This window comes from Motacilla alba, chromosome 21 (assembly GCF_015832195.1).
Source record: "Motacilla alba alba isolate MOTALB_02 chromosome 21, Motacilla_alba_V1.0_pri, whole genome shotgun sequence".
NCBI lineage: Eukaryota > Metazoa > Chordata > Aves > Passeriformes > Motacillidae > Motacilla > Motacilla alba.
In genome coordinates, this window is record NC_052036.1 from 1,487,224 (window position 1) to 1,501,812 (window position 14,589).

The following is a 14,589-nucleotide window of genomic DNA, read 5'->3' on the forward strand; positions in this document are numbered from 1 at the left end:
GGGCTCTTGGGGCCGTGCAGGGATGGAGTGCTATGCAGGGAAGGAGCAGAGCCTGGGAATCTCCTGGTTTGAGCAGGGAGTGACTCCCTGGAGCACAAAGGAAGATTTGGGGGCTCTTGGGGTCCCAAAAGGGAAGGAGCAGAGCCTGGGAAGCCCAAGTTTGGGCAGGGAGTGACTTTGGGGCACAAAGGAAGATTTGGGGGCTCTTGGGGCCGTGCAGGGATGGAGCAGAGCCTGGGAAGGCCTGGTGACGGTGCCAGAGGGCAGGGAGTGTCTTTGGGGCACAGAGAAGATTTGGGGGCTCTTGGGGTCCCAAAAGGAAAGGAGCAGAGCCTGGGAAGCTCCTGGTTTGAGCAGGGAGTGACTTTGGGGCACAAAGAAGATCTGGGGGCTCTTGGGGCCGTGCAGGGATGGAGGTGCCAGTGGGCAGGGAGTGACTTTGGGGCACAGAGAAGATTTGGGGGCTCTTGGGGCCGTGCGGGGATGGAGGTGCCAGCGGGCAGGCAGTGACCCGTGCCCACGCCCGTCCCCAGACCCGTGCCAGGGCGTGCCCAGCGAGCCCAGCCGCGTGTGCCGGGTGAACCCCCGGACGCGGCGGGCGGAGCTGCTGCCCCGGCCCGAGGGCTGTCCCCCCGCCAGGGACCCCGTGTGCGGCGACGACGGCGTCACCTACGACAGCGAGTGCGCCATGGCGCGCTCGGGCGCCATCCGGGGCATGGACATCCAGAAGGTGCGCTCGGGGCAGTGCCAGCAGCAGGGTGAGTGCCCCACCCTCCTCATCCTCATCCTCATCCTCTCTGGGGGCATCCCATAATATGGGATCCCATAATAATATATATGGGATGTATAATATATAATATATAATATATAATAATTATTATAATATATAATAATATAATAATTACAATAATAATTATTATATAATAATATAATAATTAAAATATATATAATATAATATCCTATAATAATATATCCCAAAATATGTTATTTTTAATATATTATTTAATATATTAAATATAAATTAATGTATATATTAATATGTATATTAATATATTAATATGTATATCAATCTATATAATATATAGATTAATGTGTAAAGATATTAATATATTGTATATGTTTTATATAGTAAATTAAATATATAAAATATAATTATAATATATGGATATTTGAGTATGTAAGTACGCATTATGCGATATATTAATTAATTATATAACGCATTATATAAATTAAAGATATAGAAATAATTATAAAATATTGAAGTGAAAATACAGAAATATAAAAAAATATAAAATGTATATTATATGTAATGTATATTATATGTAATGTATATTATATATAACGTATATTATATATAACGTATAATATATAACACATAATATATAATGTATATTATATATAACATATATGATTATACAATACATTATATAGATACACATAATACATATATTATATATATTTTGTATAAATGCATAATGTACAGTTATTATGCATAATTACATATATTATGTGTTTTAAATAGAATTTATTGTAACACACTATATATTAATATAGAAGCCAAAACTTAAGGCATCAGTACAGAACCTGAAAAATAGAGGAAAAAATAGTAAAGCATCAGTACAGAACCTGAAAAATGTATTAAAAAATGGTAAAGCATCAGTACAGAACCTGAAAAACATAAAAAATAGTAAAGCATCAGTACAGAACCTGGAAAATAGATAAAAAATAGTAAAGCAGCAGTACAGAACTGACAAATGTATTAAAAATACTAAAGCATCAGTACAGAACCTGACCAAAACCCCACTAAGTGGTGCCGTGCCCCTGTCCCGCGGTGCTGGGGCCGTGCTGAGCGCCGCTGCCCTGTCCCCGCAGACCAGTGCCAGGAGGAGTGCCGCTTCGGCGCGGTGTGCCTGAACCGGCGCGGGGCCGCGCGCTGCTCCTGCGAGCGCATCGCCTGCGACGGCGCCTTCCGGCCCCTGTGCGCCCGCGACGGCCGCACCTACGGCAGCGACTGCCAGCGGCGCCGCGCCGAGTGCCTGCAGCAGCAGCCCATCCCCACCCGCCACAGCGGGCCCTGCGGTGAGCCACGGGGACACGGCCGCGGGGACACGGCCACGGGGACACGGTCGCGGGGACACGGCCGCGGGGACACTGCCCGGGGACACGGCCGCGGGGACACTGCCCAGGGACACGGCCACGGGGACACGGCCCGGGGACACGGCCACGGGGACACTGCCCGGGGACACGGCCGCGGGGACACGGCCGCGGGGACACTGCCACGGGGACACGGCCACGGGGACACGGCCGCGGGGACACGGCCACGGGGACACGGCCACGGGGACACCGCCACGGGGACACGGCCGCGGGGACACGGCCGCGGGGACACGGCCATGGGGACACTGCCATGGGGACACCGCGACGAGGGGTGGTGGTGGGCCTCAAGGTGTCCTCTAGGGGTGGTGTTCTGCAGGGATGGCGGGCCCCAAGTTGTCCTGCAGGGATGGCGGGCCCCAAGCTGTCCCGTGGGGATGCTCTCATGTGGGGATGGTGGGCCCCAAGTTGTCCTGCAGGGATGGTGGGCCCCAAGTTGTCCCACAGGGATGCTGTCATGTGGTGATGGTGGTCCCCAAGCTGTCCCACAGGGGTGGTGGTCACCAAATTGTCCTGTAGGGATGGTGTCCTATGGGGATACTGGTCCCTCCTGTCATGTAGGGATGATGGTCCCCAAGTTGTCCTGTAGGGATGATGTCCTGTGGGGATGTTGGTCCCTCCTGTCCCGGGGGGATGGTGGTCACCAAGTTGTCCCATGGGGATGCTGTCCTATGGAGATGCTGGTCCCTATCATCCCACAGGGATGCTGATCCCCAAATCTTCCCACAGGGATTCTGGTTCCCCTGTTTCACGGGGTGCTGCTCCATGGGGATTCTGGTTCCCCCTGTCCCACGGGGATCCTGTCCCACGGGGTGCTGCTCCATGGGGATTCTGGTTCCCCCTGTCCCACGGGGATCCTGTCCCATGGGAATGCTGATCTCCTGCCACCCCCGGCCCTTCCCAGCCGCCCCAGGCAGGATGCCATGCTGAGGGGCTGCCATGGATGCCCCCTGAGCGAGCCACGGGCTCAGCCTGGAGCGCAGCAGCCTGGCCCGTCCCTGCCCCGTGTCTGTCCTTCCAGCAGCCCTGCCGTGTGCCCGTCTCGCTGTCCCGCTCCTGTCTCTGTCTGCTGTGTGACTCAGGGGACACCCGTCCGTGTTTGAACCAAGTGTCTGTGACTTCCTGCTGCTTTCTGTCCCTCCCCTTCAACCCCTGCCATCCATTGCTGCTGCCAGGGTAGTGCCAGTCTCCACGCCCCTTCCATGCTGCCCCTTCCATGCTGCCCCTTCCATGCTGTCCCTTCCATGCTGTCCCTTCCATGCCTGCCTGCTTCTCTCCGCCGGGAGCTCTTCCCTCTGTGCCCTCTCTGGAGCTCTCACCGTGTCTTTGTCTCGTCTCTAGGAGAAGCTCCCCAGTGGACCTTTCTCAGGAGGATGGGATAGGCTGGGGTATGGATCCTTAGGATGCTGGCAGTGTCCGGGTGTGAGGTTCTCCCTGGGAAGTGAAGGAGGTTAAAGCAGCCCCCGCGCCGATTTGGATGAGTTACAAGCTGTTCATTTCGGCTCAGTTTGGGTTTTTCCCACCTCTGGATCTGCGTCCTGTTCTTTTAAGCTGATGTTTGGTCAGGTATCAGCTGGTTTGAGCCTCCTGAAGTGCTTGGCAATCAGGATCCCGCGCTGGGGATGCGTTTTGTTGGCTTTGTGCTCCTGCTGGAGGCTTTCGAGGCTGCCAGACCCAGCTGCTGGAAAAGAATTTGTCAGGCTCCCAAAATCCCACTCAGAATAATCACAGCTGTTATTTAAAGCATCCATTTCTCTGTGTTCCTGGTGGGGGAATGGCTGGGAGTCAATTCCCCAAGTTTTCCCCGTGGGAAGGACTGTGATCCCATGGTGGGGGGCATTTTTTGCAGCCCTGCCTCCCCTCAAACCCTCCCCTGTGCCTCCTTGAGAGGCTGAAAATTCCCAAATTTCTGGGATGAGCGGGGAATTCACGCTGCTCTGAGCACCAGCCACGCATCCTGTGCACCGTGTTCCGTGGAGAAAGGCCAGGAGCTGCAGGATGAGGTCCTGGTGCACCTGCCATTCCTCTCTCCACCTCCCTCTCCCTGATTTCAGCTCCCTCCCAGCTCCCCTCCCTCCTGCCCCGCACACATCTGCTGCCAGGAGCTGCATCCTGCTGGGACAGGAGCAAAAAAATGGGGGAAAAAATCAAAACCAGGGCTCTGTCTGCCAAAACTGGGGTGTCAGAGTGCCTGTGACAGCTCCAGGCAGTCCTGGAGCCCATCCCCAGGAGGTGTGAGCAGATTTTTTTTAGCCCTGTCAGCTCTGGAAAGGAAAAGGAACAGCTCTGAGCTCAGAGCTGGGGAGCTCATCCGTGCTGGGAGCTGTGGGAATGCAGAGCTGGGGAAGGGCTTGGCAGCATTTTAACCCCTCACAAGCACCTGCCTGACAAACCCTGAGCTCTCCTGCCTTTTCCAGCAGCCAGGCCGGGGAGGCCAAGCCAAACAAAACCATCCAAGCCATTAAAAGAGAAGAAAGTGGTTGGAAGAACAATTGAAAAACACATCACACGGGAATTTCTATTTTGTAGCTAGCTGTTAAGAGCTCGCTTGTTTGTTTTCAGCTCAGGCCGTCATTCAAAAACCAAGTTTTGCAATTTTAATTGGTAAAATAATAATTCTTCATCAAATTTCTTGATTTGAATCCTTCTGGGTGCTGCAGCTGAGAAAGAAGGGATGGGATGAGGCCGACATGGCCAGGAAGTCAGGAAGGAAGGTGTCTGTAGTTGCATCTGTCTTTTCCTCTCTCTGCTGTCCTCTCTTTCTCTGTCTCTCTTTCCTGTTTCGTCTGTGTCTTGTGTTTTACAGTGTTGCCTGTGTGGAGGAAGGAATTCTGTCCTGGCACCACCCTCCTGCTCCCTGCCCGGACACCTCTGCTGGGAGCTCGCCCGTGCCCCTCCTCGGTGGCCAGGGCCTCTCCTGGCCTCCTCTCACTGCTCCCACCTGGCTCTAGCTTGGCCTGAGAGCCCCCCAGGATGGAGAGCTTGGCCTGAGAGCCCCCCAGGATGGAGAGCTTGGCCTGAGAGCCCCCCAGGATGGAGAGCTTGCCCTGGGGTTTGTCCCATCCCTGGCCCCAAACCCTGCTGGAGTGGAAATTGCTCTTGCCCGGTGCTCGCTGTGCCTTCCAGGCAAAGGAGAGTGGGAGCAGAGGTGGGTGCTGGGAGCCCCCCACTCCTCAGCCGGCCCCCCCCGAGCTGCTGCGTCACTCTGGACCGCTCCTGGGTGATTTTCCCTTCTCCTTCTGCTCCCAGCTATCCCCCCCTGGCTTCCCCAGCTCCTCCTGCCCCGAGTTCTGCCTGCCCGGGGCTGCGGTGCTGCCCCAGCTGTGCTGCCCCAGCTGTGCTGCGTGTCCTGCTTGTCCCCTGTCCCCCCCAGGGCCCCCAGCTCCCCGTGCCAGGCTCGGGGGAGCTGCTCCTGCTGGGAATTGGCTCTTCCCTGGGAATGCTTCCCTGTGGAATCGGCGGCTCTGTGTGTGGGGGGACGTGGTTAGGGGACAAAAAAGAGGAACAAACGTGGGGACAGCACTCCGGGGAGCAATTCCTGGTCCTTGGGAAGAGCTCAGAGCTGCAGGGAAGTTGGGGACAGAGCTGGAGTCGTGTCCTTGTGCCTGAGCTGAACTTGGGGACAGAGCTGCAGCTGTGTCCTCGTGCCTGAAGTTGGGGACAGAGCTGTGTCCCTGTGCCTGAGCTGTCCCCTCTCCCTGTTCTTTGCAGACCCTTGGCTCTAGGCTGGGACTGGGCAGGCAGATCCTGATCCAGGCCTTTCCTGGCTGCCTGGCACAGGTGTGCCACAGCGGTGCCACCACCGTGCTGGTGGCAGGGGAGGTGCCCAGGGCCACTGCAGAGGGACCTTCCCCAGCTCTCTGCCTCCTGCCAGGGCTGTGCTGTGTCTGCTGTTGCTCCATCTCCTCCGGGCTGCATTGTCTGTCCCCACCTGTGTCCTTGTCCTGTGTCCTTGTCACTGTCCAGCACAGGTGAAACCTGTGGCGTCCTTTCCTTGTCCCAGAGTGTCACTGGGCAGTGCTGGCCCTGTCCCCAGCAGCACAGCCACTCCTTCCTCGGCTCCTGGATGCTGGGGGGATTCTTGGCTGGGAGCTGGGGTGAACCCCTGGGACGTCCCTGCTGGGGGACACGGCCTCTGCTCTCTGCTGGCACTTTGTCACCACTGGGCACCCCCCAGGGGTGGATCCAGAGGGAATTCCCAACCCCTGGCGTCCCTTCCCGAGGGCTGGGCTGAGGGAAGGACGGGGATGTCCCCATCCTGCCCCACAGCAGCTCCCTGGGAAGAGGAGGGAAGAGGAAGGGGTGGGGGAGGAGCAGCGTGGTGGGACCAGGTGTGTCCCCTCCAGGTGTGCCAGCTCCTCCTGGGGAGCCCCAGGAGCTTTTTGGGGAGCAGTCTGGATCCCAGGGAAGGGGAGCAGTGTGATCCCAGGGAAGGGGAGCAGTGTGATCCCAGGGAAGGGAGTTTTCGGGGAGCAGTGTGATCCCAGGGAAGGGAGTTTTTGGGGAGCAGTGTGATCCCAGGGAAGGGGAGCAGTGTGGTCCCAGGGAAGGGGAGCAGTGTGATCCCAGGGAAGGGAGTTTTTGGGGAGCAGTGTGGATCCCAGGGAAAGGGAGCAGTGTGGATCCCAGGGAAGGGGAGCAGTGTGATCCAGGGGAAGGGGACCAGTCTGGATCCCAGGGAAGGGAGCCCTCCCTGTGGGAGCTCTGTGGAAGGCTCTGCCAGTGCTGCTGCTCCCGTTTCTGGGCAGGGGACGAGGTGACAATCCTGTTCCCGTGCCTGCTGCCCATCCCTGACCTCTGCCACGCACGGGGGCCGTGCTGAGCCGGGCGTGGCGGGGTGGCACGGAGGGGACTCTGTCCTGCAGCTCTGCACATCCACCACAGCTCAGAGCATGCAGGTGCCCCCGTGGGACGCTGGCCCGTCCTGCCGCGCTCCGCTCCGCGCCAGCCGCGCCTGTCCCTCTGTCCCCTCCGCAGACCTGGGCGCGCCCAGCCCCTGCCTGAGCGTGGAGTGCTCCTTCGGGGCCACGTGCGTGGTGAAGAACCAGGAGGCCGTGTGCGAGTGCCAGCAGCAGTGCCAGGGCCGCTACGACCCCGTGTGCGGCACCGACCAGCGCACCTACGGCAACCCCTGCGAGCTGCACGCCATGGCCTGCCTGCTGCAGAGGGACATCGGCCTCCGCCACAAGGGACCCTGCGGTGAGACAGCGCGGGGTGGGGTGGCTGTGTCCTCAAAAGGGACATCGGGGTCAGGGACAAGGGGCCCTGCGGTGAAATTTGGGTTTGGATGGTGGTGGTGATGGTGGTGGTGATGCTGCTGTGTCCTCAAAAGGGACATCGGGGTCAGGGACAAGGGACCCTGCGGTGAGACAGCGCGGGGTGGGGTGGCTGTGTCCTCAAAAGGGACATCGGGGTCAGGGGCAAGGGGTCCTGTGGTGAGACGGCGGCTGGGATTGTGGTGATGGTGGTTGTGTCCTCAAAAGGGACATCAGGGTCAAGGACAAGGGGCCCTGTGGTGAAATTTGGGCTGTGGACATCAGGGTCAAGGACAAGGGGCCCTGTGGTGAAATTTGGGCTGGGATTGTGGTGGTGGTGGCTGTGTCCTCAAAATTACATCAGGGTCAAGGACAAAGGGCCCTGCGGTGAGATTTGGGCTGGGATTGTTGTTTTGGTTTTGTTGTTGGTCTGTGTCCTCAAAAGGACATCAGGTCAGGGACAAGGGACCCTGTGGTGAGATTTGGGCTGGGATTGTTGTTTTGGTTTTGTTGTTGGTCTGTGTCCTCAAAAGGGACACCAGGGTGAAGGACAAAGGACCCTGTGGTGAGATTTGGGCTGGGGGATTATTTTGTTGTTGTTAAAAGAAAAGCCTCCAGGCCGGGATGAAAACCTCCAGACCAGGATAAAAACCAGGATAAAAACCTCCAGGCCGGGATAAAAACCAGAATAAAAACCTCCAGGCCAGGATAAAAACCAGGATAAAAACCTCCAGTCCAGAATAAAAACCAGGATAAAAACCTTCAGGCCAGGATAAGGACCTCCAGTCCAGGATAAAAACCAGGATAAAAACCTCCAGGCCAGGATAAAAACCAGGATAAAAACCTCCAGACCAGAATAAAACCCTCCAGGGCAGCAGCAGGAGCTGAGCAGGGGGTTGGTGCCTCCTCCTCCCCCATGCCAAGGCAGCAGCTGCTGTGTGCAAGAGAAAAGCAGGAAAAGCACCTTGGAGCCAAATTCCTGCTGGAATGACTGGCAGGGAGGGAGGGGAGGTGTTGGAGGGGAGGGAATCCGTGAGTACCCAGGAGCCAGGGATGTGCTTGCTGCTGTCTCCTGCGGGGAGGGAGAGCTGCTCGGAGAGGGGTTTTTTTAGAAAATCCAGGTTTTTCTGTGCCCCCGGAAAAAGCCTGATGTGAACCTGAATGCGAAGCTCAGAGCTACGCAGGAAAGCAGCACGGAATCTGAAAATCAGAAAAGCTGAAACCTGAGGCTTCAGTGCAGAATCTGAAAAATAGAAAATCTGAAGCCTGAGGGGTCATTTCCCCCCTTTAGAGGCTCGACAAGGCCTTTACCTTGCCAAGTCTCTATTCTAAATATTCCCTAATTACAGGAAAAAAATACAATCATATTCTAGAAATATTAATATAAAATAGAAATAGATACAAATATTAAAATATTTGCTAATATTTCTTAATAATAGGTATTTAATGACAGATAGTGGGGAGGCTGCCAGCCAATCTGTGCCTTCCACATCCCTGGGAGCATCCGGGTTGAAGAGTGCTCAGAAATGAGCTTTACCCCCAACCCAGACAATTTACATATCAATATATAATACTATTATATTATTATGTTATATTCTTATAATATTTCCTAATAATAACACCTAAAAATGGGCATTTAATAACAGATAGTGGGGAGGCTGCCAGCCAGTCTGTGCGTGCCTCATCCCTGGGAGCATCCAGGTGGGAGAGCGCTCAGAAAGGAGCTTTACCCCCAGCCCCAACCATCCCGCGGCGAGCCAGCGCCCTCCCAGCTGGGTTCTGAGCCGCGTTCTGCCCTTGCCCTGCCCAGAGCGCTGCGGGAAGTGCCGGTTCGGTGCCATCTGCGAGGCGGAGACGGGGCGCTGCGTGTGCCCCACCGAGTGCGTGCCCTCGGCGCAGCCCGTCTGCGGCACCGACGGCAACACCTACGGCAGCGAGTGCGAGCTGCACGTCCGCGCCTGCACCCAGCAGAAGGACATCCAGGTGGCGGCCCAGGGCCACTGCAGTGAGTGTCACAAGGTCCCCTTTGTGTCCCCTTTGTGTCCCCCCCTGTGTCACCGCTGCTCCGCGGTTGCTGTGGGATGGGCAGGGGTCCCGGGAGGAGGGAAGAGATGAGAATCGAAGAGATGAGAATCTTGACTGCGTGTTTCAGAGGGCTGATTTATTATATTATGATATATATTATATTTAAAATGTTATATTAAAGCTGCACTAAAAGGACAGAGAGAAAGGATCCATCGGAAGGCTGGACAGGAGCAGCAAGGAATGAATGACAAAGGCTGTGACTGAGCAGAGCCTGAGCCAGCTGCATCCTTGGTTGGTCATTAATTAGAAACACCTCCGTGGACCAACCAAGGCAGCCCCTGCTGCATCCCACAGCAGCACACAGTTACTGTTTACATTTCTTTCCTGAGCCTCCTCAGCTTCTCAGGAGAGGAAAATCCTGGCAAAAGGGTTTTCCTAAAATATCCTGGTGACACGCGGTGTTTGTCGCGCGGCTCTGGTGGCTCACGTGCCCTGCCTGACCGATTTTCCCTTTTGCCTGGGGGATAACTGGGTATTCCTAGGCTCTCCAGCAGCTTTGCTTTGGTTTCCCCCTCGCTGGAAGTGCCCCCCGCGTTATTTGGCTGAGCCAAGCAGAGAAATTGGATTAATGTCCGTGGGGCCGGGGCAGGAATTGGGATAAAAACGTGTTAACAGCCAGCAGCAGAAGTGAGAGCAGAGCTGTGTTTGATCCCCTCCCTCCCCTGCATCCCCTGGGGTCAATTCCTCTTTGTTCCTGCTTCCCTCCCCACTCCCCAGCCCGGGGAGCTGTCTGGGCTAATTTCTTAATGAATTAAAAGCCCTGCTCGGCTCCTTCATTGTTACAAAAGCTGCGATGATGATTTCAGCCTCGTGCAAACCCGTCCAGCTGGGCTGAGATTCCCCAAGAATTTGGGGGAGGATGGGTGAGGGTGGCAGCTGCCACCCATGAATGATGAAATGGGATTTATTTCCCCCAGAAAGACCTGCTGGGAATCCAAAATACTCAGGGCGGGCGCCCAGTTTGAACGGATCAAATTAGGAATAGCAAACCAATAACAAATTATTAGCGATAACGCTCCCAGCTCTGTGACGACACCCTGGAGCCACTCGGGGTGGCTGAGCGTGTCCCCTCCCTGTGGCCCAGAGTCGTGTGGCAGCTCCGTGTGCTCCTTCGGTAGCCGCTGCGTGGCCGGGCAGTGCCTGTGCCCGCGCTGCGAGCGCCAGCCCCCGGCCCCCGTCTGCGGCACCGACGGCGTCACCTACGACAGCCCCTGCCAGCTGCAGGTGGCCTCGTGCCAGCAGCAGAAGAGCATCGAGGTGGCCAGGATGGGACCCTGCGAGGACGGTAGGCTGGGGCTGCTTCTCCAGGGGGTGGGAGGAGCGAGGGGAGCTTCCCTTGCTGTGCTCTGGGAGACCCCAAACCCCTCAGAGCGTTCCCCTCTGTGCTCTGTGAGACCCCAAACCCCTCAGAGCGTGTCCCATCTGTGTTCTCTGAGACCCCAAACCCCTCAGAGCATGCCCCTCTGTGCCCTGGGAGACCCCAAACCCCTCAGAGCGTGCCCCTCTGTGCTCTGTGAGACCCCAAACCCCCCACAGGGCATGCCCCTCTGTGTTCTCTGAGACCCCAAACCCCTCAGAGCATGCCCCTCTGTGCCCTGTGAGACCCCAAACCCCTCAGAGCGTGCCCCTCTGTGCCCTGGGAGACCCCAAACCCCTCAGAGCGTGCCCCTCTGTGCCCTGGGAGACCCCAAACCCCTCAGAGCATGCCCCTCTGTGCTCTGGGAGACCCCAAACCCCCCAGAGCATGCCCTTCTCTGTGCCCCTGGGTGAGACCCCACAACCCTCAGAGCGTGCCCCTCTGTGTTCTCTGAGACCCCAAACCCCTCAGAGCATGCCCCTCTGTGCCCTGGGAGACCCCAAACCCCCCAGAACAATAGGTCCTGTGCCACTCATGCTTCCCCTCCGTACCCCAAAGGACCCCCAACACCCCCAGTCCTGTGCCAGCCCCCTTCTAATTCCAGCCCCCATTCCGCTATCCCAGTTTTTTCCCAATTCTATCCAAACTACTTTGGGCACTTCCAGCGATCCAGGGGCAGCCACAGCTGCTCTGGGCACCCTGTGCCAGGGCCAGGGAATTTTTTCCCCATATCCCACCTAAACTTCAGGGTTTTCAGTTGTAATCCTTGTCCTGTCTCTGCATCCTGTGCAAATTTTCCCCTTTTTTTCCCCATATCCCAGCTAAATTTCCTGGTTTTCATTTTGAAGCCATTCCCCCTTGTCCTGTCTGCATCCTGTATAAATTTTCCCTCTTTTTCCCCCATATCCCACCTAAATTTCCCAGTTGTCAGTCTGAAGCCATTCCCCCTTGTCCTGTCTCTGCATCCTGTGTAAATTTTCTCTCTCTGATGCCATCCCTGGCCCCCGGCAGGGATTTGGGACTGGATGATTTTTAAGTTCCCCTCCCACCCATCCCATCCCACGCCTCTGTTGCCTCAGCAGAGCTCCGGGGGAGGTTTTGGGGTCGGCTCTACCTTGCTGGGTGAGCCTAAAAATAAAGCACCTGCAGAGTTCTCCCACTCAGGGGGAAGCTGTGGGCTCCTGCTGGCACGGGCAGGGAGCTGAGGCTGCCTGGACGTCAGAGCAGGGCAGAGCTGAGGCAGGGGGGAAAACGCAGAGCAGGGTGTTTGATCACAGCCCTGCTCGGGGGATTTCAGGTTGCTGTCCTTCCCCAGGCAGAGCCTGAATAATTCTGTGTGTAATGCCAAAGCCCGGCCTTTGATCACGCCATAAAAAGGGCCGGGTTCCCCTTCCCCCATCCCTTTTCCCCTTCCAGCAGCCTTTGAAATCATTCACGTCTCTGCTGCTGCTGCAGCTCATCCTGCACAGCTCCGGGGGCTCAATCCTCTCCCAAACCCAACGTCAGCCCCAAATCCCAGCCCTTCCCCAGCTCCACGTCACCCACAAGCTCCCTGGGCACGGTTTGGGCTGTTGATTTGGGATTTAGGTTTCTGAAGAACTGGGATTTTGGCTCCTGTTTAATTGGGATTTAGGTTCCTGCATAACAGGGATTTAGGTTTCTGAATAACGGGGATCTTTGTTCCTGTTTAACTGGGATTTTGGCTTCTGCTTATTTGGGATTTTGGGCCCTGCACAGTTGAGATTTAGGTCCCTGTATAACTGGGATTCTGGTTCCTGTTTATTTGGGATTTTGGCTCCTGTACAACTGGGATCTTGGCTCCTTTTTATTTGGGATTTTGGGTCCTGCATAACTGGGATTTAGATTTCTGAATAACTGGGATCTAAGTTCCTGTATAACTGGGATTTTGGTTTCTGTCTATTTGGGATTTAGGTTCCTGTATAACAGGGATTTTGGCTCCTGTTTATTTGGGATTTAGGTTCCTGTTTGTTTGGGATTTTGGCTCCTGTTTATTTGGGATTTTGGTTCCTATTTATTTGGGATTTAGGTTCCTGTATAACTGGAATATTTTGGCTCCTATTGATTTGGGATTTTGGCTCCTGTTTGTTTGGGATTTCGGCTCCTGTTGATTTGGGATTTTGGCTGCTGCACAGTTGGGATCTTGGTTCCTGGATCAGAGCACGGAGTGGAGCTGTCACCAAAGCAGGTGGCAGCTGGCCCTGCTGGCAGCTGGGTGACCGGGGGCTCCTGCTTTGGCTCCTGTGGGGGAGGAGGAGCTCGGGCCACCTGCCGGAGCCCCTCTGCAGATGGACCCTCCATCCCCCTCCATGTGGGGCAGGATTTTGGGGCTGGAAGGTGAAATCTTCTGGGATTTGGAGCAATGCAGCTCTGGGCATGTCCCCAAACCAGCACAGGGTTTTGTCCCCATCCCCTGCGCATGTCCCCCCCAAAATGTCACCGTGGCCATCCTGGTAGGAACGTGCCCCCTGTTGATGGAGTGACCAAATTATTCTTTGTCTGCTTAAAAAGGCAAAAAGCCCAGAAGTTTCTCTGCTCAGTTTGGTACAAAGACACCTCACAGGACCTTTGGGACTTCCCCTCACACCTGGGGCTGTCCATTGGACAGAGGCCAAGAGGTCCCACCCAAATAATTCACTAAAAAAAGAAGAGAGCAAAGGAAATCATTGTTTTTGTGGAGTGTTTTAGCAACAGCAAGAACCTCTTACCCTCATCGAGTTTTCCTCTGTAAAAGCTTTGCTATTTTACCTTTTATTAAACATTTTTCTGCTTCCAACACGACCTCCCAAACCATCCCCCTGATTGTGCGCCGTTCCAAGCAGCAGGACTGTCCCGAGTGTAGCAAATTCCTCTCAAAGCTGATAAAGCCGAGCTGAGAGCGTAACCTCCCTCCCTCCGTGTGCGCAGAGTGCGGCTCGGGGGGCTCCGGCTCGGGGGACGGCAGCGAGTGCGAGCAGGAGCGCTGCCGCCAGTTCGGGGGCTGGTGGGACGAGGACGCCGAGGACGAGCCCTGCGTCTGTGACTTCACCTGCGTGGCCGTGCCCCGCAGCCCGGTGAGCCCTGCCCCCCTGTGTCCCCGCTCGTCCCCGGGTGGCACGGCCGTGCCGGGGGGCCGTGCCGAGCTGTGCCCTCGCCCTGCTGGCAGGTGTGCGGCTCTGACGGCGTCACCTACGCCAGCGAGTGCGAGCTGAAGAAGGCGCGGTGTGAGAAACGCCAGGAGCTCTTTGTCACCAGCCAGGGAGCCTGTCGGGGTGAGTCCCCTGGGTGTGTCCCCAGGTGTGTCCCCAGGTGCGTGCCCTGATGGCTGCCACCCCTCCCTGCTCGCTCTGTCCCTGGCTGTGTCCCCTGAGGGCAGCCACCCCTCCCTAGTGGCTGTGTCCCCTAAAGGAAGCCATGCCCTCCCTGCTGGCTGTGTCCCTGGCTGTGTCCCCTGAGGGCAGCCACCCCTCCCTGCTGGGTGTGTCCCCAGGTGTGTCCCCTAAAGGAAGCCATGCCCTCCCTGCTGGCTGTGTCCCTTGAGGGCAGCCACCCCTCCCTGCTGGCTGTGTCCCCAGGTGTGTCCCTGGTGTCCTTTCCCTGGGAATAAGCAGGAATTGCTCTCAGGGGACACACCCTGTCCCTGCTGTCCCCTGGCCAGAGCCTCCCCTCCAGTTCCCAGCATCTTCAGGAGGATGTGTGGGAACGCTGCCACATCCTGGGTGCCAATGTGACCTTTGTGTCCAT

The 14,589-nt window shown here is 56.2% G+C and overlaps 1 protein-coding gene across 1 annotated transcript in view; it reads left to right on the top strand.

Moving 5' to 3' along the window:
• The window catches only part of AGRN (agrin), a 56,659-nt gene extending 42,492 nt beyond the window's left edge, over nt 1–14,167 (top strand). The window contains exons 7-13 of the mRNA XM_038160116.1: nt 534–758; nt 1,873–2,079; nt 7,129–7,350; nt 9,217–9,411; nt 10,576–10,776; nt 13,774–13,919; nt 14,012–14,167. Of these exons, the coding sequence (XP_038016044.1) occupies nt 534–758; nt 1,873–2,079; nt 7,129–7,350; nt 9,217–9,411; nt 10,576–10,776; nt 13,774–13,919; nt 14,012–14,167 (1,352 nt within the window). The remainder of the gene's footprint in view (nt 1–533; nt 759–1,872; nt 2,080–7,128; nt 7,351–9,216; nt 9,412–10,575; nt 10,777–13,773; nt 13,920–14,011) is intronic.
• Nucleotides 14,168–14,589: the final 422 nt, after the last annotated feature.